Source organism: Pungitius pungitius, chromosome 6 (assembly GCF_949316345.1).
Source record: "Pungitius pungitius chromosome 6, fPunPun2.1, whole genome shotgun sequence".
NCBI classification, from domain to species: domain Eukaryota; kingdom Metazoa; phylum Chordata; class Actinopteri; order Perciformes; family Gasterosteidae; genus Pungitius; species Pungitius pungitius.
Genome location: NC_084905.1, coordinates 19,886,839 through 19,908,304, shown reverse-complemented (window position 1 = coordinate 19,908,304; position 21,466 = coordinate 19,886,839). Strand labels below are relative to the sequence as shown.

Genomic DNA, 21,466 nt, shown 5'->3' with positions numbered 1-21,466 from the left:
CTTTTTTTTTTTTTGGTTTTGGTCTCAGAGACAAAGAGCGTGAGGAGAAAACTGCGAACGTATCCTAGTGGAAACCAACCGTACATCCGCTCCTCAATGCGAGTAAACTGCACCGGGCGAGTTCTATCCGCCTCTTTGCTTTCAGTCCGTCCCCCCCCCCCCCCCCCCGGGGGCCGCGGATGGCTCTATAAGTGATGAACAGCGAGTGGTTATTGATCCGAGGAGGCAGGAAGTGAGAGAGGGAGAGAGAGAGAGAGAGAGAGAGAGAGAGTCGGTCTGGGTGGATTTTTGTCCAACGTGACCACTCAAACCGTAACATGTCGTAACAACTTAGATTTTGTATCTATGATGTACTTTTGGCTGATTTTAAAAGACACATGTGACTGAGATATTTGTTTTTAAACCAAAGCAAGCAAAGCATCTTAACTATAATGCAAAAATTATTTGAATTGTGCAAACCCCATTGATGACGATCGGACAACCACGTAGAAGTTTTCATTGACCGTCTCCACCAAGTTCTGTTACCGGGCAGAATAACAGTCGGGGACGAGTTTGGCCTACTTTTCTCTCCCGCAGCGTGAGCGAGGCCAACACCAACAGCGCAGAGCGGGTTCGCATCAGAGCAGCAGCTTTGCTGCCGAGTAAGAGATGATCCGCCCGCAGATTTGGCTCTGAAGGTCGCCGTCGGCAACCAACGTCATCCAGAGGGGCTGCTGCCGAATGACCAGTCCACAGAGCCGGAGCGGCATGCGGCCTCGACGGGGGGGGTGGGGGGGGGGGGGTTGCGGTGTCACTAATGGCTCCGTCGCCCCTCGGCGTCCCGGCAGCTCCACGCTGGGATTTGTGTCCGCATTTGTGCATTAGTTTTCAGATAATCAATGCCGAGATGAACTCAGATTTGTGTTTCCGCCCGCAGAGCTTCAAAATGTCAAGAGGAGGGAATCAATGTGACAAACTTTCATCAAATTCAGAGTTAATACAAAAAGACGGGTTTTCACAAGGTGCAGTGAAACATCTTTATTCCTGAATGTAAAAACTAATCCTACCGGAAGGGGCTCAGGCTGAGTAATGCTTGCGCGCCGACAGTTGCTCACGCATCATTTCCGCGCCGTAATGAAATGGCGCGGCCGCGGCGTTTTGGGAAGATCAAAGCAAAAAGCAAGTCTGGCTCTAATAACGGCCCTCACAGCGCTGGACCAGGAGGAACCAAACATGTCGCGACTGGCGGGACGGACGGACGCACGCGCGCGCGCGTTTGATGCTGCAGAACTCGGCTCCTATAAACACCTCGTGAACAAAGCGGTGGGACTTCTTCTTCTTCTTCTTCTTCTTCTTCTTCTTCTTCTTCACCCCCCCCCCCCCCCCTCCGCAGGCCTGTCACTCTTGGTCCACGTCACCGGATCTCGGAGACGGACAAAAGCAGGTCAGCAGCTAATGCGCGCGTCGTGTCCGATGGCGAGCGTTTGTGTGCGCCGAAATACCTCTGAGGTTGAAGAGGCCTGAAAGGCGACCGCCGCACAGGCAGAACCGAAGGCGAGGCTGTCGCTGGCATCTCGGGTGGCACGTCTTTTTTCAAACGAGGGACGGCACCTGACAATCAGCAGGCGGGATGTCAAATTGCCCGTTTTGAGCCCACATGTTGGGCTTGAAGCTTTCTGCAGGAATCTAAAGTGACGTGCGGCCTGTGAGCGCTTCCTTTGACTCGCCGTTTTTTTTTTTTTTTTTTTTTTTTATCTCAAAGACCGTCCAGGAAGCGGCGCGTCTTCATGGAGCCTCGTGCGTCTTCATGGAGCCTCGTGCCTCTTCATGGAGCCCCGTGCGTCTTCATGGAGCCTCGTGCGTCTTCATGGAGCCCCGTGCGGCTGCATGAAGACGCGCCGCCGTGTGCAGGTCTCGAGGTGGACGCGCTTGTTACAGCGTCTGAGCTGGACCGGAGTTAATGTCCCATTGTGGCTACACAATCTGCCTCTTACATTACTTTAGTTGTCCAACCCTAACCACAGCTTGGTGCTTATTCGCCATAACTGCAACCTTTCCCTTTACCTGTACGTTAGGCGGGCTTTTCTAGAGCCTTTAATGGCCGCGCATTAACGATTTGCTAATGGAACGTACCCTGAAGGTCGGACTGGACGATGGCGGCATGAAGCTGAAACACTTTGTGTAAAATCTGCAAAGAGGCAGGGTGTCACACAGTGAGTCACGAGAGACTCACCCCGGCAACGTGGTCGTCAAGGAGGAGTCACCCGAGTGACAGGAAGAAGAAGAAGAAGATGAGCCGTGCGTGGTCAGCATGGACGGCCGGAGGAAGAGACTGAGGTTTTATCTTCCATTTCGGTTGAAGACGTTTTGAATGAGGGCTCGAGTTAATATTGTTCCTAAAAGAGAAACAACACACATGACCTTGTCCAGCGAATAACGTACGTAGGCACGAGAGAAAACGCATCGTCTGAGTGCGTTGACCTCTGCCTCCACGCGAGGTCACGTCCACGAGGAAACGGCCTCACCTCGGGGGGAGGGGGGGGGTCCTGCTATTTGTAGACGCTTAAATGCTACTGCCGCTTCCAAGCTTCACGTCTATATTTGTTTCCTGGGAGGGAGAGCCGATGTTGTTCGTCCCCCCCCCCCCCCCCCCCGGGGTCGAAACTACTCTAAAAAAACGTAGGCTGGACACAAAAACAAACGCTCGCGGGTTTCACGTGTCCCTCGACGGGAGAACGTTTATCTTACTTCTCGGTTTTTCGTCCCGGCTGCATCAGCGCCCCTCCCTCGCTGACGCACGGAATCCAAGAGGAAATGAGTCTCTAATTAAGGGAAAGAGGAAGACGCTTCGAGGTCCTCTTTTTTTTCTCGCTGTGGTGAAACGCGACGCTGTGAGAGGTGAAAGGGGAAAACGTGGTCGCTTTCACTTCCACCCCCAGAGCCTAAAACGAGCCGAACCGAACCCTGTCGAGCTGCATTGTTGTCTCGGGCCAACGCGGTGCTCCGCGGGTCAGCCACAATAGGGGGGGGGGGGCAGTGGGGGAGGAGGAGGGAGAGAGGGAGGAGATTGGCAAATGTCAAGAGCAGATAGGCAGGTAATGACGGTAACCCTAACCCTAACCCTAACCCTTCATTACACCACAGGGGGACACAGTGAGAAGGGACATTTAAGATGTCAGAAGACATCAGGACTCTCGGTGTATACGCTGTATGTGCCCGTCAACAGGAAGTGGACGCAGTAACCAGTTGGCTGGTGGACTTTGGTTTTGAAGATTTGAGTTTTGCAATTTTTTGCAACCAGAAGTGACACAAGACGCCAACAAGCGAGTCATTTTTGAAAGCGGCCAATTGTGTCACAATTTACTTACTCGTGAACAGAAAACAGCCCCAAAATGTCGAAGCTGCCCGACAAGCAAACGGCCCGCAAACAAAGGACAATGAGAGATGAAAAGGAAAAAAAAGGGGAAATAGAGCCGCCGATGATACTCGGGAGTTCATTCTATCAACAATATGTCCTGAGGAACCAGGGTTTAACGGCAATCGCGGCGCAGCTGAGAGAGATTCTCATCTCCTCTTTGTGGTCAAGTGATTACGTTACCGAGTGAGCAGCTCTGAACGCTCCACGGCGCCTGGTCTTTGAGGGAGGAATGGAATGGCTGCACAGACGGTGTTCAGTTCTCACCCTGGAGGCTCAGAGGGGGACACGGAGGTGTCTTTGGCAGGAGACAACTCCAAATAGGGTCGTATATCAAGGTCTTTACCTCAACCAGATCAGCAGCCTTGTTTACAGGTACTCACTTGCTCACTTGGTCCTTGCAAAATAAATATTGGGTTCGTTACAAAAATTGTGCACTAAAGAGTTTGATGCATTAAGACAACATTTTACTGCTTAATGTGAGTTTAACAAAAAGATCAATACCACTGAAGTCCTGTGGGTACGATGGGCATCAGCATCCAGTCAAGAAACAGTGAAAATGAAACTTTTTGAGTTTTGGTATCAGTTCCGACACTCGGGTCTCGTATGAGCATTAGTCACCTGAAACCTTCATCCATCGACTCGTCAGAAACCGCTCAAAATCATCTCCCTTCGCCTCTCCCGAAAACCCCGGGCTCCAGATTCCAGAGCTTCTTGAGGCCCGCGTGTCGCCTTGCCGGACCCGCCGGACCCGGCGCCTTGTTTTCTGCCAGAGAGGGAAGAGGCCGAGACGTGGAGAGGGACCAAAAAGGGGGTAAACCGTGGTGTCAAGTTATTCAGCTGCGCTCGCCAAATCCCTGCAGATGATGTCAGAGGCGTGCTCAAAGACACTTTCCCTGATGAACGTTTACACGCGTCACGTTAAAAAGGGCAAGGCGCCGTGAAGACGACCCAGAGTCCGTTTGCCACCAGTCAGCTCACTGCTAGAGACCCCGAGGGAAGACGTGTGCTTTGTACGAGTGTGTGTGTGTGTGTGTGTGTGTGTGTCTGCGGGGGATATCACTGACGTGGATTAAGTACACTCCATTTAGTCCAAAGAATGCAGCTGAACATATCTCCCACAAGGACAAGCCTCAGGGCAACACTGGGTGGGACCAACACACACACAGACACACACACACACAATCATTACAACCATCATCCTATACACACACACACAACCATGTTTTCTCAGCCACTGACATGAAATCAAACACGTAGAAACTCACACTCCCAGGGAATCTTCACATGCAGGACTGTGCAGCCATGAATAATACGAAAGACACGCGTAAGTGTGTGTGTGTGTGTGTGTGAATCCGCCATGGCGGCAGAAATGACGACACCACGCTCATCAATAAATCACGTACGGATGCGACGGGGTAATGGAGAGGAACGCGGCGCCCCCCCCCACCCCCCCCCCCCCCACCCCCACGCCAGTGAACCGACACGCTTTGCTCACGTGGAACAAGCTGCGTGGAAGAAGAGGAAGTCTCGACTTCCAGTGTAGGTGTTCGAATGCAAGAGGAATCATTTGAAAAAGGTGACAGGGTGAATTCCTCTGAACTGGCTCGTTGGTTAAGCCCAGCCCCTCGCCGCTACTCCATCGAGATGTCAAGACTGCCACTGATTGCACTCCCGCAGGAAATATTATCTAACTCACTCTGTGGAAACACGCATCTCCTTCCAGCCTAGAAACACACAAAAAAAAATAAACAAACTCACACAATTACGTGAGAAAGAAATGGTGCGCGGTGATTGGTGCCTGCGTTCGAGGGGCGGGACTTCGCCAAAGGGTCGATTTGAAAGGCGAAGATAAGAAAAGAGGCAAATAAATAACCGTTTAAAACCTCGCCCTCAGCTCGCCGCCTGTCATCGTCACCTGGGAGCATTTATCGTATCGGACTGAGCTGCTTCAACCGTGTGACCTTTAGGACAGTGTTACCTGTGCTGCCCCCCCCCCCCCCCCCCTCTCCTTCCTTCCTCCACCCACCTTCTACGTCTTCATTCCAGCTCTGGATTAAGAAAGCCTTGCGCTTGAATCTCAACTTGAGGCGCATTATTCTCCACTATGAGGGAAACCTTTTACTTTTTATTCATCTACCAATTCGTACACAAAGTAAAACTCATGAACTACAACTTTAGAGTTCTTTTACATCTACGCAACGAGTGATACAAATAGAATAATGTAGTATTTTCATTTTTAAAAAGGAGATATGTTGCATAGTCGGGACTCCCAGTTCCTTTTGCAGATAACAGTTCAGTATATTTCCTTGTGATTGAGTGTTTGGGAAGTAAAAGGTACAAAAACTTAATTCGACCTTTGCACTCTTTAACTCAATACTGCTAGGCTAAACAAAAAATGTTTTAACAAAAACTGACATGATAACCATCAAGGTTGGATTCATTGTTGTTTTGGACTAAAGGAGAACCAACCAAACTGGTGAGTGTATTTTGAATGTTTCTTATCATCATCGTTCTTGTCTCCTCTTTCCTTTTCGGGCAGATGGATCATTTAAAAGTCGTCTTGCACACACACACATCACACACACATCACATCACAAAAACAAAAGGCACATCTTATCTCACACATACACACGCACACAAAGAGATGCAGACACGTAGCACAGACGTCGTCGTCTCCCCTCCCCCTCCCTCCCCCTCCCTCTCTCCCTCCCCCCCAAATCCACTTAGAGGCCAGTGTGAGCGACTGGCTGATTGTTTTCTCTCTGGCGGCAGCTGCTCCGCCTGCCTCCTCCGTCTGCACCACCTAATCAACTGTCGGCCCGGGCGGAGATGAAGTCGAGAGGAGGGAGATTTAAATTTCCCTGTCGGCGCGGCCCGCTCAGAGTCTTCCACGCGAGGGGGGGGAAATGAAGGCGGGATTTGAGCTCCCAGCAGATTTGAAATGTAAAATAGGCGCCTTTTTCTGCGTTGACTAAAGAGACGACAACGCATTGGAAATCAGAACATGTGTGATCTAAAGCGTCGATGTTTTTATTCGTGTGTGTGACCTCATGTTTTACCCGCATACAGAAAGTGACAGGCGCGTTACGACAGTGACACAAGAAAAAAATGATATAAATCTAATTACAATAATTGTCACGTGTGGGGGGGGGGCATCACAGTGGGGCGTTAAATCAGCTTAAAAACGCTGGAGGCTGCCATCTCATTTTCACAGGCCAATATGTGCACTAACGAGATTGCATTTAATGCAAGTGCACACAAGCACACACACGCCGCCAAGCAGCAAATCCATGCAGTGAGCTGAATAAAAACAACACAAATATCAGTTATTACGGTTGCATTTCTCTTCTATGAATTATTGCATATTTCTATGGTTGTGGACGGGGCCTTTTATGCTGAGTCTCAAAGATGTACAAACAATTTGTTTAAAAGTTGTCGTGTATTAACGTTATTTTGCTTGCACAACGTCCAAGGTTATTAGTTGTGTGTTTGTGTGTAGAGCTTGTCACCACTCAAAGACCCTTCATTCACACCCTTGTAGCGACAGCAGGTCAGTTTTCACACCCTGCTATGACTTAAATGAAACCCCGCCCCGCTCACCTTGACCTTTTTAACACCGCGCACACACACACACACACACACACACACACGCGCGCGCGCGCACACACACGCGCGCACACACGCAGTCTTTCCACGCCGGGTTAGTGCTTCATCACCAGTCTGGACTGAATACAACAATAACCTGTTTTACCTGGGGCACAGTTAAAAAGAGAGAGAAAAGCCCCTCTGTGGAGCTCACCTGCAAACTCTTACCAACTATCTGCCTATATGACAGTGAGTCTGGCTCCTAGCAAACTGCTGCCCTTCAGGAGGGGGGGGGGGGGGTGAATGAATGAATGAATGAATGAATGATGTGTAGAAAGAACCAAGCTTTAAATCCCTGCAGAAACAACGGCCTACTGGCTGAATGCATACCTGCATCCAATAAACAACATCACATATATAAAATGTAAGTACACATGCGTCACATCAAGTGACTTTGAGCCGTTGACCCCGCCGGCTCCTCCCTGCTGTATTCAGACGGCGCCCTTCAGGTGACCTCGGGCAGAGTGACTCAGAGCTCTTAAGGTCAGAAGAAGGCAGAGACAGAGAGTAACCCGGGAGACAACAGGACACTTTAGTGACGATTAATCTGCTCGAGCACTTTCATCGACGCACCACGCGGTCCATAAAATGTCAAACGCATGTGAAAGACGTTCGTTAAAGCCGGAGGTGACGTCTTTTTTAGCCAAACCAACAAAGGTATTTAGTTTCAAAATCCAGTCCGAAATGAGGGGGGGGGGAAAAAAACCCGACGACAGAAAAAAGACCCGAGAAGGCCTCCGACCCCGTGGTGCTGGGACGGCGAGACGTCATTCGGTGCTTCATCCAACTGATGCGCCACACCCGAGTCCTCCGGTCGCAGACTGCTTTGTTCTGGCTCTGGCCACCACTCTCCCTCTCACTCCCCCTCTCTCTCCCTCTCTCTCTCTCTCCCTCCCACCCACTCTCTCCCTCCCTCTCGCACTGCCAACAGCGTATAATGCAACAAAGCAGCGGCAGACACCAGGTCGCACGCTCGTCCCGCCCGCCTCTCGCCTTTTGGTGCAGCGCATTCAAATTCCCTCCCACGTGTGCAGGCCGTCCAGCCACGTTAAGGCGGGGGGGGGGGGGGCGGAAGCAAGACGCCGCTCAGACGGCCCAGATGCGAGGCATGGCGCCTATAATAGCGAGTCTGCAGGCGGGCTGTCAGGAGATGTTCACGAACCCGAGCCGCAGACGGGGAAGCGAGATGCGACAATAACGGCTGCCTCCCGAAACCCCAAAATGACACGGTGCTAATTGCGAGAGTTTTCCTTCCTGCTGATTTACCCTCTGAGGCGCTTTTTCACAGGCAGAAACCCTGTGGGTTTTGGGAGGGAGGGGGGGGGGGGGGGGGGTTGCTGAGCTAGATCTGTCAATCTGAGCTGCAGTTCCATCAATCTGCTGGCAGCAAACAATGCAGCGTCAGCAGCTCGGCTGAAAACACGCTCAGGGCAACAACAACAAGCAGGCTTTTTTTTTGTGTGTGTGGGGGGGGGGGGCTCGTCCACCACCGGCTCCCGTCGGTCTGAACGCGGCAAAATGACGTCCACGCCGGGATGGGATGGATATTCCCAGGAAATGGGTGCGTGTATCACAGCCTTCTGCCATCGTGTCCTTCTGGTCCCTCAAAGTGACATCCGGCTGCTGGGGTCTGGCTCCTAAACCGCCCCGACTAATCTTCCACTCTAGATTAATTACACCCCCCCCCCCCCCAAAAAAAAACAAAGTATTGAAAGTGTTTTATTGATTGCTGTGTGGATATTCTCTCTTTTTTTGCCATTAGACCTTTGAGTGCAGGGTCAGCTGTCAGACTGCGACCTGGAGGCTTTTAGGGAGGCAGATTTCTTTTTGCAACCTGAGGGCCTGAAGCAGATAAAAGGCCACATTTTCCAAAAAAGCTTCTTGCGCAGTAATTGCTATTGTGTCAATGGTTAAGCTACCTGGAACAGGTAACCCACCACAAATGAATGATACAAAAAAAGAGACGCGAGAAGCGAGCGGGCCTTGAGCGGCAGCAGGAGTGGCGATGCAGAGAGAGAGAGAGAGAGAGAGGCGGGATCTTGGAGGGTTCCTCTGTGAAGGATACGTGAAACCCAACGAGGAGAATGCATTTTTTGTTGTGAGGTAACCTGGTCTGCAGATGTAGTGAGTGAAAAAGAGGGAGCGCCTGTTTGAGTCCGTCCCGCTCAGACTGTGCGGTGGCAACGTGACGGACTTCCCTTCGAACCCTTAAAAAGACCCGAGGCGTCAAACACTGTGAACCTAACACTTTTTCGGGGCTTCCTGTCACATGAGCGCCACAGAGGTCAACGGGGTCAACGCGCGGCCGCGACCAGACGCATTAAACAGCAGCAGGAAAAAGGAATTTATTGAGGGCCATCTTCATTTTATTTGAAAAAATAGGTACAACCGCCTTTATATGCGTGCTTTTAACATCCGAGGCTTTCCTTTAAACTTTACAAACAAGTGTCTGTCATGAAATAATTTGGTGACCACCACCAGTGACGACAATGGACACCTGACTACTTTACTGTAATATCTCCTCAAGTCAGGACAAAGTCGGACGCAATTTAAGATGCGCACACACACACACACACACCGCCATTGTTGAACGCTCTATAAATACCCCTGGTGAGATGCATATATGCACTGATGTGGTATGCGAGACATCGACCTCATCCTGGTATTGTCTTACATGAAGCCCTGAGCGATGCGGCAGCAGGCTGCAGCGCGATCGGACTGCTCAGCGTGGACTCAACAGCAGCAAGAGATATTTTCCTTCAAACATCCGCTCAGGAGGTCGGCGAAAAAAACAGAAATGCGGGTTAGTGGGCTTGTAGGGTGAAATTATTTTCCAGCTGTTTACAGCAGATTGACTCTTTCTCCTGCCTAAATATGTTGATGGGCTTATCTCCATGATTTAATTCAGATGTAAGACAGGGGGTTTTCATTTCTAAATAATATCAAAGAACACCTCTGGGTGAGGACCAACCTTCACGATTTTGTATGGTCATTTGTTTTTAGTGTAAATTAGAAAAGGCAAAACTGCATTACGTCCATGTGCTTTCAAATAAGACAACTTTCATCTTTTTGTGTTTTATTTGGCAAAAGTGAGTGCATAGATTTAACCTAAACAATGAACTCAATCATTTTAAACAGCAGCATTTGTTTGTTTATCATTATAAGGTTCAAGACATTAGACTTTGAGTATTATGACTGCCGTTGGCACTGTTAGCATGGTTAATACTGTTAGCATGGTTAGCACTGTTAGCATGATTAGCACTGTATGCACCGTTAGCATGGTTTGCACTGTATGCGCAATTGGCACTGTTAGCATGGTTAGCACTGTGTGCACCGTTGGCACTGTTAGCATGGTTAGCACTGTATGCGCAATTGGCACTGTTAGCATGGTTAGCACTGTATGCGCCGTTGGCACTGTTAGCGTGGTTAGCACTGTATGCGCCGTTGGCACTGTTAGCATGGTTAGCACTGTATGCGCAATTGGCACTGTTAGCATGGTTAGCACTGTATGCGCCGTTGGGACTGTTAGTATGGTTAGCACTGTTAGCTGCTGACAGCGCTAACAGTGTTCACCTGAGGGGGAATCAGAGGGGGGAGCGTTACGCTTCCGTGACATCTTTGTGGGGGTCGGGACGGCGCCATCAGCTATACCCGCCGAAGCGGCGAGGTGCAGGGCGGCGGCGTGAGCTAACCAGCCAGCCACGCTCACGTGCACAAACGTGCACTAAAACCATGCGATGGCGGGAACACCTCTCTTGTTCCTCATCATTCAAACAGACCAGTCACCTCAAAGGGTGAATGTCTTCATGTAAACTATCTCTAGTCTCCTCAAACAACGTCCTACCCGTGTTATTGAAATAAATGACACCCCCTTTGTGTGTGAATGCTGTGGCGATGTTCCCATTGTCTGGGCCTGCGTAGGACACATTTAAAAATTAAACGCTCTGGAGCAGCCGGGCTTCGTTCGCGAAGCTGTCAAAGCAATGTTTTCCAGTGCCGCTCTCAAGAGCTTTGGCCAATTACATAAGAACCTCATTTGAAATGTCAACAAAGTTGACTTCACATTAAGGGGAATTCTCCGCGGTTCTGGATCAGACGAGGTGAGGAGCACTCCACTGACGGGGCTTTTTTTAATGCCGCACCTGTAAGGACTTTATCCCGTTTCACGCGTTCATTCCTCGGACCTCGGGGGCCCTGCTGGATCCAGTGTTCTTACACGTCACCTGACCGTGACTCAGGACAGGTAAACAGCTTTGCTCGAACACCTGGCCTTTACCGTCCCCTATATCCCACACGGGGTTTTTTAGTATTGTATTATGTCCAAACGACAACAAGCAATCGATGGTTTTCTGCTCTAAAGCTCGCATGTAAAGGCTTCATCTCATATATTATTTTGCACACTATTGTCAGTGTTGATTATTTTCCATGTTGATGATCCATTGTTTGCTCACAAAAACGTGCCAAAGCCCACGCATTGTTTTGTCCGTCCAACAGTCCAAAACAGAGTTTAATATCACGATCATGATGAGGAAAATATTCACGCTGCAGAAGCCGAGAGTTGTAGATGGATTCGACGTCTTCCTATCGGCAACTTAAATTAAAATCAATCGAGTTCCAACCATGACAATGTAAAAAGGTGCATCACAACAAACTAGACGATCAACAGGAGATCCCACAACGTACTGAACGACATGAGCCTTCAGACACACACACACACACACAGTTATTTATACTGCTATAGATAAAAATATATATAAATACCTCATCAGGGAGCAGTCGTGTGACGTAAGGATCCTTAAAGCCTCAAACATGGCCAGGAATTTCACAAGCGTCCGTCACACCTCTCAACACTGCGTAGTAATGTGACACACACACACACACACACACACACGCACACACACACAGACCCACACGCAGCTCTGCAGCCTTTTTTCACAGCACCATTCAGAGCCCCAACCTTCCTCTGCGACAGTCAAAGCCAGAGCGGCTCCTCACTGAATCACCTTCCATTTACACCAGTGCGTCACGTCTGTTTCTGACTGCCGCCCAGATGTGGCGTCCGAGCATACAGCACATCTGTAACGGCACATGGACGCCTTATGTAAGGACACAGTGTGACATTTATCCAGTGGTGGTGGTGGTGGTGGAGGGGTGAGATGAGGGGGAATAAGAGGAGAGGGGGGGGGGGGGGACGCTGCACGGTATTCGGACCATGTCGACCCATTTCTTTGCCGCTGTCACGCGCTCCGCGGGCCGACGTCACATTTGAATGAGGAGCACCGGAGGCTGCGGCCGGTGTCACGGCGGGGGGGGGGAAAGGAGCCCCGCTGGTTCCGATTTACTGACGGCGTAACGCAAATACTACGAGGAGGGGTTGGGGGGGGGGGGGGGCGCTTACCTCTTCCTCCACCGCGCTGTCAGTCCTCCGCGCCGTCGATCTCCCCCCCCGCTACGAGCCCTCCTTTTCGGGGGGAGGAAGAGCGGCGCTGCGGTGCGTCACGGTCCGCGGCGAGTGTCCCCGGATGCGGACCCCCAACCCGGCTGTAGTGGTCCAGTATCCGCGCGGGGGGGTCGTACTCCTCACAGCTTCTGTTTCGGGTGCTGCCGTCACGTCGTCGTCCTCCTCCTCCTCTCCCTCTCGTTCTCCCTCTCTCGCGCTCTGTGTCGGTAGCACGCGTGCACTTGCACTGCGCGTTCACATCAGGGCCGTAGGGGTGGGGGCTATAATATCGCAAGGGGGTGGGGGGGGGTGTTGGGGGGAGGACCCTCCTCCGGGCCAACAGTCGTTGGTCGTTGTTTTGAGGGAAATGCCGATTCAATTAAGTATTTTTTCTTTCTTAACATTTAGGGTTCGATAGCAGTGTCACTCAGCACATGAATGACACGAAATGGGGGCGTGGCCAGAAATGAGGACGCCCCCTTTCCCAACGCATACACACACGCACGGACACACAAAGATGCACGTGAGTCGAACCGGACTTTAAAAGCCTTTAATATTCCTTTTCTTTCAAATAACCCACATTGCGTTTCTATGACTTTTTTATCTGCTCCTCATTTTTACATTTCCCCTCTTTGATTACGTAAATAGAAATACTTTGTACAGGAAAATATCATATTTATTTAAGGTCATATTGAAGCTCAAAAGGCCCCAAAAACAAAAACAAGTTCCCATTTTGTACACTAGAGTTCCCTAATCTATATATTAATTTATTCACGTTGCATGTCACTAATTGCAAAATCCAGGCTCATTATCTTCAGAGTGAGCACAATCATGTTTAGCATTTAGCTCACTGCTATAACCCCCTTTTCCTCCATGAACTGATCAAGTACCCTCACGTCTAGGGAACAGGGATATTTGGCCGCTTTGGTGATGCACACAAACCGACCTTTAGCGGCCCTGTGATGGGATTCAAACTGTGCACTGGCGGTGTGACAGGTGGCTGTCTGAGGTGTTTGTTCCTGTGACTTAAGAATGAGTAACCGGTTCTTTCCTACATGTGCAAATGGATCTCTTCCTGGAAAGTTGTTTCATTTTTGTTTTCACCCTGTTCAGGGAAATTCTGCTGTTTTCGAGGGGCATGGAAATAACACGCAACGGGTCTAATTAAGAGAAGCTTTTAGCAGCAGGTCCTGACAGACAGTACTTCTGCTGGGATTGACACTCTTTACCCTGGAGTGTGCACGAGGGGGGGGGGGGGTGTCAGATCGCAACACACACCATGTTTTTCGTGGGACGTATTTACCAGCCAGACATTTAGAGAAGGAAATCCTCCCTTCAAGCCGCCCCCCCCCCAGAGTTGAAATCAACGTCTGGGGGCCTCGGCGCCAAGATTCAGGCCAGCGCCATCGTCCAAAGTGACAGGAGCTTGTCTCAAAATAACAGAGCCAGTAGCTGAGGGCACAGGGAGGGACGGGGGGGGGGACAATGGACAAGACAAGGTGAGGAGCCCGCAGGCCGACGGGACTCCTCCGTCGACCAGAAAACTGAGACCAAGAACAACAAAGGGCCTCTTGGTATTTCAGCAAGTGTGAGATTTATTTTACTTCATTTCTCATGTAGACGAAAGATACCGCAAAAAAGTTTGATGTTTGGGAACTTCGCTTCTACCGTTTCTTGCGGAGTTGGATGAGAAAAACTCCATTTCAAGGGATTCACAATCTGCCCCCCCCCCAGTACCTTTAAAAGCCAGCTGACTGTAATTAATACGCGGCATGAAGGTGGTTTTGCATCAGTACATTTTCGGCCAATTTATAAATTCTAAACTTCCACGTGTATTTCAGGGTTAAAGTTAGATTGGATAATTTAGTCAGAATTTCCAAAATATTATTCCTTTTCTGCCCAAAAAGTAATTAACTCAGCCGATACAGCTGTGACTCTTTATCACGCTCTACCTGAGATGACACACTGTGGTTGTGATACCTGTCTCGGTTCCCAGCAACGATTCCTTGCACATGACACCATCTCAAAACCCCTTTGTAGTTTTGTTTAGTGTCTCGGTTTCCCAATTAGGCCTCAAGGTGAAGATGGGCCGACGTTGTGACTCATTTAAAACACAAAAAATTACACAACCACATCCACTGAGCACAGTGATGTGGGAAGTGAACACGCATGGACAACAGGTTTTTTCCCAGATTAAAAACAACCAAGTACAAGACCGTCCCTCTTGTTTTAACTTTAACCTGAAACCTGAAGCCAATGTTTTTCTCGAGGAACTTTTTAAGTGCACAAAGTGCTTCAGCTGCTGTGACATTTAGTTTGTGACGCTTCAATAGAATGTGTTTTATGAATGATTGAAATGATGTGCACTGGCTGGCACTGAGAGATGTACAGTATAGTAACTTAACTTAAATGTATGTTATATTTTTGAGTTTTCTGAATTTTTCTTTGTATTTTGAAGTTGGCAATTGTGTGTGTGTGTGTGTGTGTGTGTGTGTGTGTGTGTGTGTGTGTGTGTGGGCTTGTTTCATCTGCGTCTCCATCTATATTTCACCTGGCTGTCGGGCACCTTTTGCCACCACAATAAGTTTTATAGGGGCCAATAAAAATCCCTTTAAAGCTGTCCTACAACAGCTTAATAAGGATTAAACCACCATAAGCCACTTTAGTGATACCAAAGCAGTGGGCAGCAGGAGAGACTGGACAGGTCACAACCACCACGAGCCTACTCCTCAAAGCCGTGTGCGATCAAGTCGTAGAAAAGAGGTTTTGGGTCCAGCTCAAATGTAGAAATGACAGTTTGTAGTGAGAACAATGTGAGACCTGTGTCAAGGGCCTCTAAAAGATAAATATGGCGAAGGAGTTATAAACTCTTTGCAGGTCAACGGAACAAATTGAAAAACACAGCACAGTTCTCATCGCTGAATAAACAGTGCAGTTCTGGGTTGTTTATTGAGGCGACGCAGCTGTAACTCTGTATTTCACTGCGCCAATCCTCTTAGACAACAATGGGAGGATTGAATCTCAAGGTAAGCTGCCAGGCTGTGGCAACACTTTTATTTATATATATATATATATATATATATATATATATATATATATATATAATTCATGGGGAGGAGCTTAAACAAGTAAGGCTATCCATTAATAGAGAAACTCAGCTGACTACCTTGCTGACAGACGAGATGACTGTTCATGTGTCATCAATTAGAACCATATAACCAGAGAAGTCTGAGGTCAAGCATCAGCTACAGCACTGTCCCCCTACAAACGAACTCCTGACTCAGCAGCTTGAAGGGCTTTTATGCTGAAGATGGTCACTTAAATAAATTTCCAGATACAGCTAAATCATTTTATATTTTAAAAGGGCCTCAAGTTTACCACACAGTCAAGCTGAGGGGGGCCCCTAGCGGTGAAAATGGTGTATTACAAAAGGTAAAAGAAAGTAAAGTGCAACGTAAGATCTATGAATCATAATCTATTTCAACCAGGAATTGAGTTATGAATTATATAATCCATTTAGTTTAGCAAGCATTTATTGAGTGGAAGGAAAATACCAAATACAAAAACATCCAGTACTATGTTGTTTGCTTCTACTGGCTGATTAGGCGGAATTTGATACACTATACTTTATAATTTAGGCGATTTGTACTGTTTACCTTTTTCTAAAATTGTGTCATGTGCAATGTTTTAACTAAATAAGTGAATTGAAGTGGCGCGCCTTTACGGCGTCATCACAACTTCTTTGTGTGATGTCATCAAAACGCGCTGCACAGAAAGCTCTTTAAGCGGTAAGCATTTATATTTTCACAAATTTATATAAAGAAAAAATGTATATCAAAACACTGTTGTAATTAATCTCACGTGTCAAAGCATAGAGCGCAGCAGCTTGTAACATTATGTTGATTCGTCCCCGTTTGTGTTAGCAGTTGAGCGAAAAATGAGCCATTTTTAAGCCTGTAACTGTTAACGTTAGTTATTAGCGTAAACTTGAACATTTGTAATATTATGGAAATGTAAAACCAACCCCAGTCTGTCCTTAATATCTGTTGCCTGGTAGTCGTTAAACATAACTGACGTTAGCGACGTTTAAATTGGTCTCTTTCGCTTCCACAACAAGCCGTAGATGACCAAGCAAATCTGTAAATGTTCACTGAAAGCTAGCTGGCTAGCTGTTAGCTTCAGTAATGTTCACTGCCTTCGTAAAGACCGTCACCACAACTTTGTGTTGTTTTTTTTTCACAGTGAAAGAGTTTAACAGTCATCTGCAAATATGGTGAGTTAATTGTACTTTAAATGTTGATGTTTATCGTTGTCAATGATGCTCAGATTCTTTCTCCTTCTAATGTTGGGATGCTTTTTCTTGTAAGGATAATTTCCAATGAGTCATTTCGTCATCAAGCAGGTTTAATGAATTATATTCTGCTCACTTCCACTTCCGCTTGTTTTTTGTTAGATGCAAGAGAAAATAAACCCTCCTTAGATTATTAAAGAGTAACCGAGAGAAAGCCACATAGAGCTGTTTGCAGTTACCGCCGTATGTTATAATTGAGCATATGAGATGTTTATAAAAGAAAACATAGTCCCTGAAGTAGTCTCAACAAAATAATCTCCTTTACCTGGGCTCCATGTTTGGAAGTACATTTTGTCCCAACTAGCTGTGTTAATGTGTTTTCTGTTTCCTTTCAGTCCCGTCGATATGATTCCAGAACCACCATCTTCTCGCCGGAGGGTAAGAGCTCTCGACTAAAGCCGCTCACGTCACTCTTAGTGGAAGCCTGGAGCGAACGTCCCCTGGTTCATCTGCATCACCCGCCCCTCAGTGTTCTGTTGTTGCATCCTCGTGTTCGCAGGGCGTCTGTATCAGGTCGAGTACGCCATGGAGGCCATCGGCCACGCCGGCACCTGCCTGGGGATTTTAGCCAATGACGGAGTGCTGCTGGCGGCCGAGAGGAGGAACATTCACAAGCTGCTGGACGAAGTGTTTTTCTCAGAGAAAATCTACAAGCTGAACGAGTGAGTTGATTTTTAAAATTTTTTTATGAAGGACAACCTTGTGATCGTTATAATCATATGATCGAATTCACGTTGGACAAAACAGAAGGATTTCTTTGCATGGATCTCACGTTTTCTCCCCCCTCTTCTCGCAGAGACATTGCGTGCAGTGTGGCGGGAATCACGTCAGACGCCAACGTGCTGACCAATGAGCTGAGGCTTATCGCACAGAGGTAAGCTCCTGCCGGGCACGCGGTCGCTGCCGTGGGACAAAATACAAATCGGGATGGACTTGTGATGGTCTGTGTTGCTGCTGCAGGTACCTGCTGCAGTACCAGGAGCCGATGCCCTGCGAGCAGCTGGTCACGGCGTTGTGCGACATCAAACAGGCCTACACGCAGTTTGGAGGTACAGAGCAGGTTCATCCAGATGCAAGCAGCTGGTTTATCTATGCACTCTTTTGTCATTTTGTGTTTCTGGCCTTTTGGCAGGAGAGGCGATACTGTAAAATGTCCTTGTACTTTATTTGAAAAAAACGTAGCTGCTGGGCCTAAGAAATATTTTATCGCTGGAGTCCAATTTCCTCCATTACTACAATGAGTGGCGAGCGCAAAGTTGGCATCAGCTGTAGTTCTAATTGTTACAATATGACCCAGGATGACAAAAGAGGAATTTTCCTTTCAGTATTTTGCTCCTTTGAATACTTTTCCCAAAAGATTTTCGAGTTGCAAAGTTGTTTGTTAGTCAGTTATTGTGATTATAGATCAAGATCTAAAACTGTGTGTGTGTGTGTGTGTGTGTGTGTGTGTGTGTGTGTGTGTGTGCGTGTGCGCCCACAGGAAAGCGTCCCTTTGGAGTCTCGCTGCTGTACATGGGCTGGGACAAACACTATGGCTTCCAGCTCTACCAGAGTGACCCCAGTGGAAACTACGGCGGCTGGAAGTCCACGTGCATCGGAAACAACAGCGCTGTAAGGCTCCGTACCTCTCGGCGTGCTATTTATTCTCTTGAAATGCAGTCGAGATGTACGTGGAACAGGACTATTTGGGTTTGTACACCGTGTGGATAAGGGTAAACCGAGGGGAATCTGAACGCGTCGTTCCTCGCTGTGCCACTGGGGGGCGCGGCTGCTGCGCCGTTATTTTTAAAACACATTGGCCATGAAGCGGACCCTCGACAACCAGCGCACATGCTGTGGCCTACTTAGTACGGACTCTAGGGGCCCATAATTGTGCGAGTCCTGATTCATGGTGCTTTCGCTAATCTCACTGGCTTTTCTCAGGGCTGCACACAAAGCATTGTGGGTAACGGCGCCTCATCAGAGCATTGGTGAACACTCTTTCTAAGCCCTTAAGGTAGACAAAAAGGTGGAACAAATACCCCCCTCGGCACTGAATGATGAGACCGTGCAGGGATGTTTGTGGTTGATCTCAGAGTGTGCGCGCATCAGCAACACAACACAACAGCAGTCTTCACAATGGAAAAGCCGACAGAGGCAACAATGCAACTCTCCCCGTGTATATTCTGCAGCACCAACCAGACGCGTTGTGTGACGATCTTTGTTTAGTACTTTGTTTGTTGTCTTCTGCTCGCCCTCAGGCGGCCGTCTCCATGCTGAAGCAGGACTTCAAGGAGGGCGAGATGACGCTCTCCGCGGCTCTCGCCCTCGCCGTTAAAGTCCTCAATAAGACCATGGACGTCAGCAAGCTGTCTGCAGAGAAAGGTGCCGATCTGAGTGGCTCCAAAGTCACTTTTAGCAGCTAAAAGAACAATATTTCCACCCAGAGCAGCTGACTTCATGCAAAGGCACTGTAAATACTAAGTGTGTGTGTGTGTGTGTGTGTTTCAGTGGAAATCGCCACTCTGACCCGTGAGAACGGAAAGACCTGCATCAAAGTGCTGAAGCAGAAGGAAGTTGAGGAGCTGATCAAGAAGCACGAAGCCGAAGAGGCCAAAGTCGAGAAAGAGAAGAAAGCGAAGGAGCAGAGAGAGAAGGACAAGTAGTCCCCCCCCCCCCCCCCCCTCCCAAACTCCCCCCCCACTCTGCTTATTTTCTGTGTGTAAGAGCAAGTATAAATGTTTGCATCTGTGTTGTTTCTTTAAATAAATCCAGATGATGAATTGTTGACTTTATTAATTCATTTACACATCTATTTAATAGCATAGAAAAGTCCCAGTCAGCATTTGCCTGCAACGTTCAGGGCTGATTTAAAAAAAACGTAGACGGCGTGTCTTAAACCCGACTTGCATCGTATCATTGGTTGGTCTCTAATGTGGAATGAACGGATCCTTTTAGCTTTCAGCAACCATGACTCTGTAAACGGCTTCTGCCATTCGTGACACGGATGTGAGACGTGGACTCTCAGTGTGAGGCTGCCTCTGTCCTGATGCGACCGAATCGGTTATGAAATGGACAAACATTTACCATCCATCTGCTGGGGGGGGGGGGGGTCACAGTGTTCTCAGGATTGTTTTACAGCAATTTCTTTTGAAGCAGCATTCATCCCGTCTCTGAGCTCTGCAGCCAGGAGGACGCACTTTGAGGCGGGTTCATGTGAAATCACGGGCGGATTAAGGCCAGCGGATTAGTGACGCAGCTTGAAGGCCTGATTCCCATTTTGAACGCACCATTGCGTTGTGGCGAGGGAAGCCCCGCCCCCCCTCCCACCAAGAGCTGGACAGAAAGATGAAGACCATAAACCCATGTAAAGAATGGAGGTAATAAATCAAGTGAGAATTAGAATCATTTTCTTAGACTTCCATACAAGGCGCCTCCTTGTGGCCATTAGAGAGAATGCGGGTTTAAGGCACTTCCATGTTGTCCAAGACAAGTCTCCAAATTGATAACTAATAAGAGAAAGATATTTTAGAAAACAAATATGCAAAACTGAAAATATTGAATAACTGCTTTGACCACTAGCAGTTGACTATCAAGTAAATTATGAAGGATTTTACATTTCACAGACTGAGCGTTCCTCCTCAGGCAGGTTGTTGCTGTATTTAGAGACGCAGATACGACGCAGCAGTTCATCGCTGGAAATAGATCTCCACGGTCTCCTGACCTGGGAGAGCCGTTATGTTCCAGGAGTCAGCGATGGGATCAGGATCAGAGCGCGCAGGCCCCAAAATACAAACACTGTCATTACCTCACTAAGCCGCCTCATCGTCACGGCTGAACTTCTTTGTTCCGTGGTCTCGTTTTCACTGCAGTGGTGTTTAAAGAAGACCAACCCAAAACATCGATTAAGATAACACGTTTTATTTTCCCAAACCTCTCCATGACAAAAAAAAAAAGTATACAAGTGTGGATCGTCATTGAAAGGTTGCTAACTAATACACTGACAACAAAAAATAAATCCCTAACCTATCACAGTAAACATTTGAGAAATACACATACATAAAAATATACCTCTGAGAAAAGTCCCATGTGGACATTTCCTAACAGCTTATAGTCAGGGGCTCAATCAGTAGCAACGAAGAATGATCTGAACACATGCAGAAGAAGAAAAGGCCCCCCCGCCCCGTCCCAACATGGACCTGCTGCCGGCCACCCTCTCTGTGGCTGGCGTGGGGAATGTTGCTCATAATATTGCTTTTGCTTTACATTCCAAACTTCAGGAGGCTGCTTTTTTTTTTTCTTTCTTCAAAAAGCACGATTTCAAACAGACAGAATGGATTCTTTGGCATTTTATTACCTAAAATAAACCTGCACGGAAACAAAGTAATCAAATTGCATACATTTAAATCCCCTGAAGCGCAGCCGCTGTACCTTTACAAGCCCCCCTCCCCCCCCAATCCACCCCTCCCTAATCCCCCCTCCCATAGCATGGGTCTGAATCTGCTTGTGATTAAATGTTTGGGGAAAAAATGGACACATAAGACTCAAGAGTAAAAAACATGAACATTGCACTCTCCTCTTTAGGCACAACAGAAGCCTCGTTACAGTCGAGATTAACTGGTGAATCCACAGGGCCGCTTCCCCCCTACTTCGA

The 21,466-nt window shown here is 48.2% G+C and overlaps 2 protein-coding genes across 7 annotated transcripts in view; one reads left to right on the top strand and one right to left on the bottom strand.

Moving 5' to 3' along the window:
- LOC119195667 (unconventional myosin-IXa-like) overlaps window positions 1–12,745 on the bottom strand; it is a 67,822-nt gene extending 55,077 nt beyond the window's left edge. For 5 of the 6 annotated variants that reach the window (XM_062562827.1, XM_062562830.1, XM_062562829.1 and 2 more), the window contains exon 1: window positions 12,441–12,745. The gene's annotated coding sequence lies outside the window, so the exon portion shown is untranslated. Of the gene's footprint in view, window positions 1–11,803; window positions 12,121–12,440 lie in introns of those variants that run through there. The other variant, XM_062562828.1, reaches the window with a different exon arrangement.
- Window positions 12,746–16,195: 3,450 nt separating this feature from the next.
- Window positions 16,196–19,514, top strand: psma4 (proteasome 20S subunit alpha 4). The gene is made up of 9 exons (XM_037452620.2): window positions 16,196–16,270; window positions 16,725–16,755; window positions 17,169–17,211; window positions 17,333–17,495; window positions 17,630–17,707; window positions 17,794–17,882; window positions 18,314–18,444; window positions 19,074–19,197; window positions 19,324–19,514. Exons 2-9 carry the CDS (start codon window positions 16,753–16,755, stop codon window positions 19,476–19,478), a joined length of 786 nt encoding a protein of 261 aa, XP_037308517.1. The 5' UTR covers window positions 16,196–16,270; window positions 16,725–16,752; the 3' UTR covers window positions 19,479–19,514.
- Window positions 19,515–21,466: the final 1,952 nt, after the last annotated feature.

Coding starts and splice junctions, on each gene's coding strand:
- psma4 (XM_037452620.2), top strand. Junction 17,212..17,332: donor CACCATCTTCTCGCCGGAGG/GTAAGAGCTCTC, acceptor TCGTGTTCGCAG/GGCGTCTGTATCAGGTCGAG. Junction 19,198..19,323: donor CAAGCTGTCTGCAGAGAAAG/GTGCCGATCTGA, acceptor TGTGTGTTTCAG/TGGAAATCGCCACTCTGACC.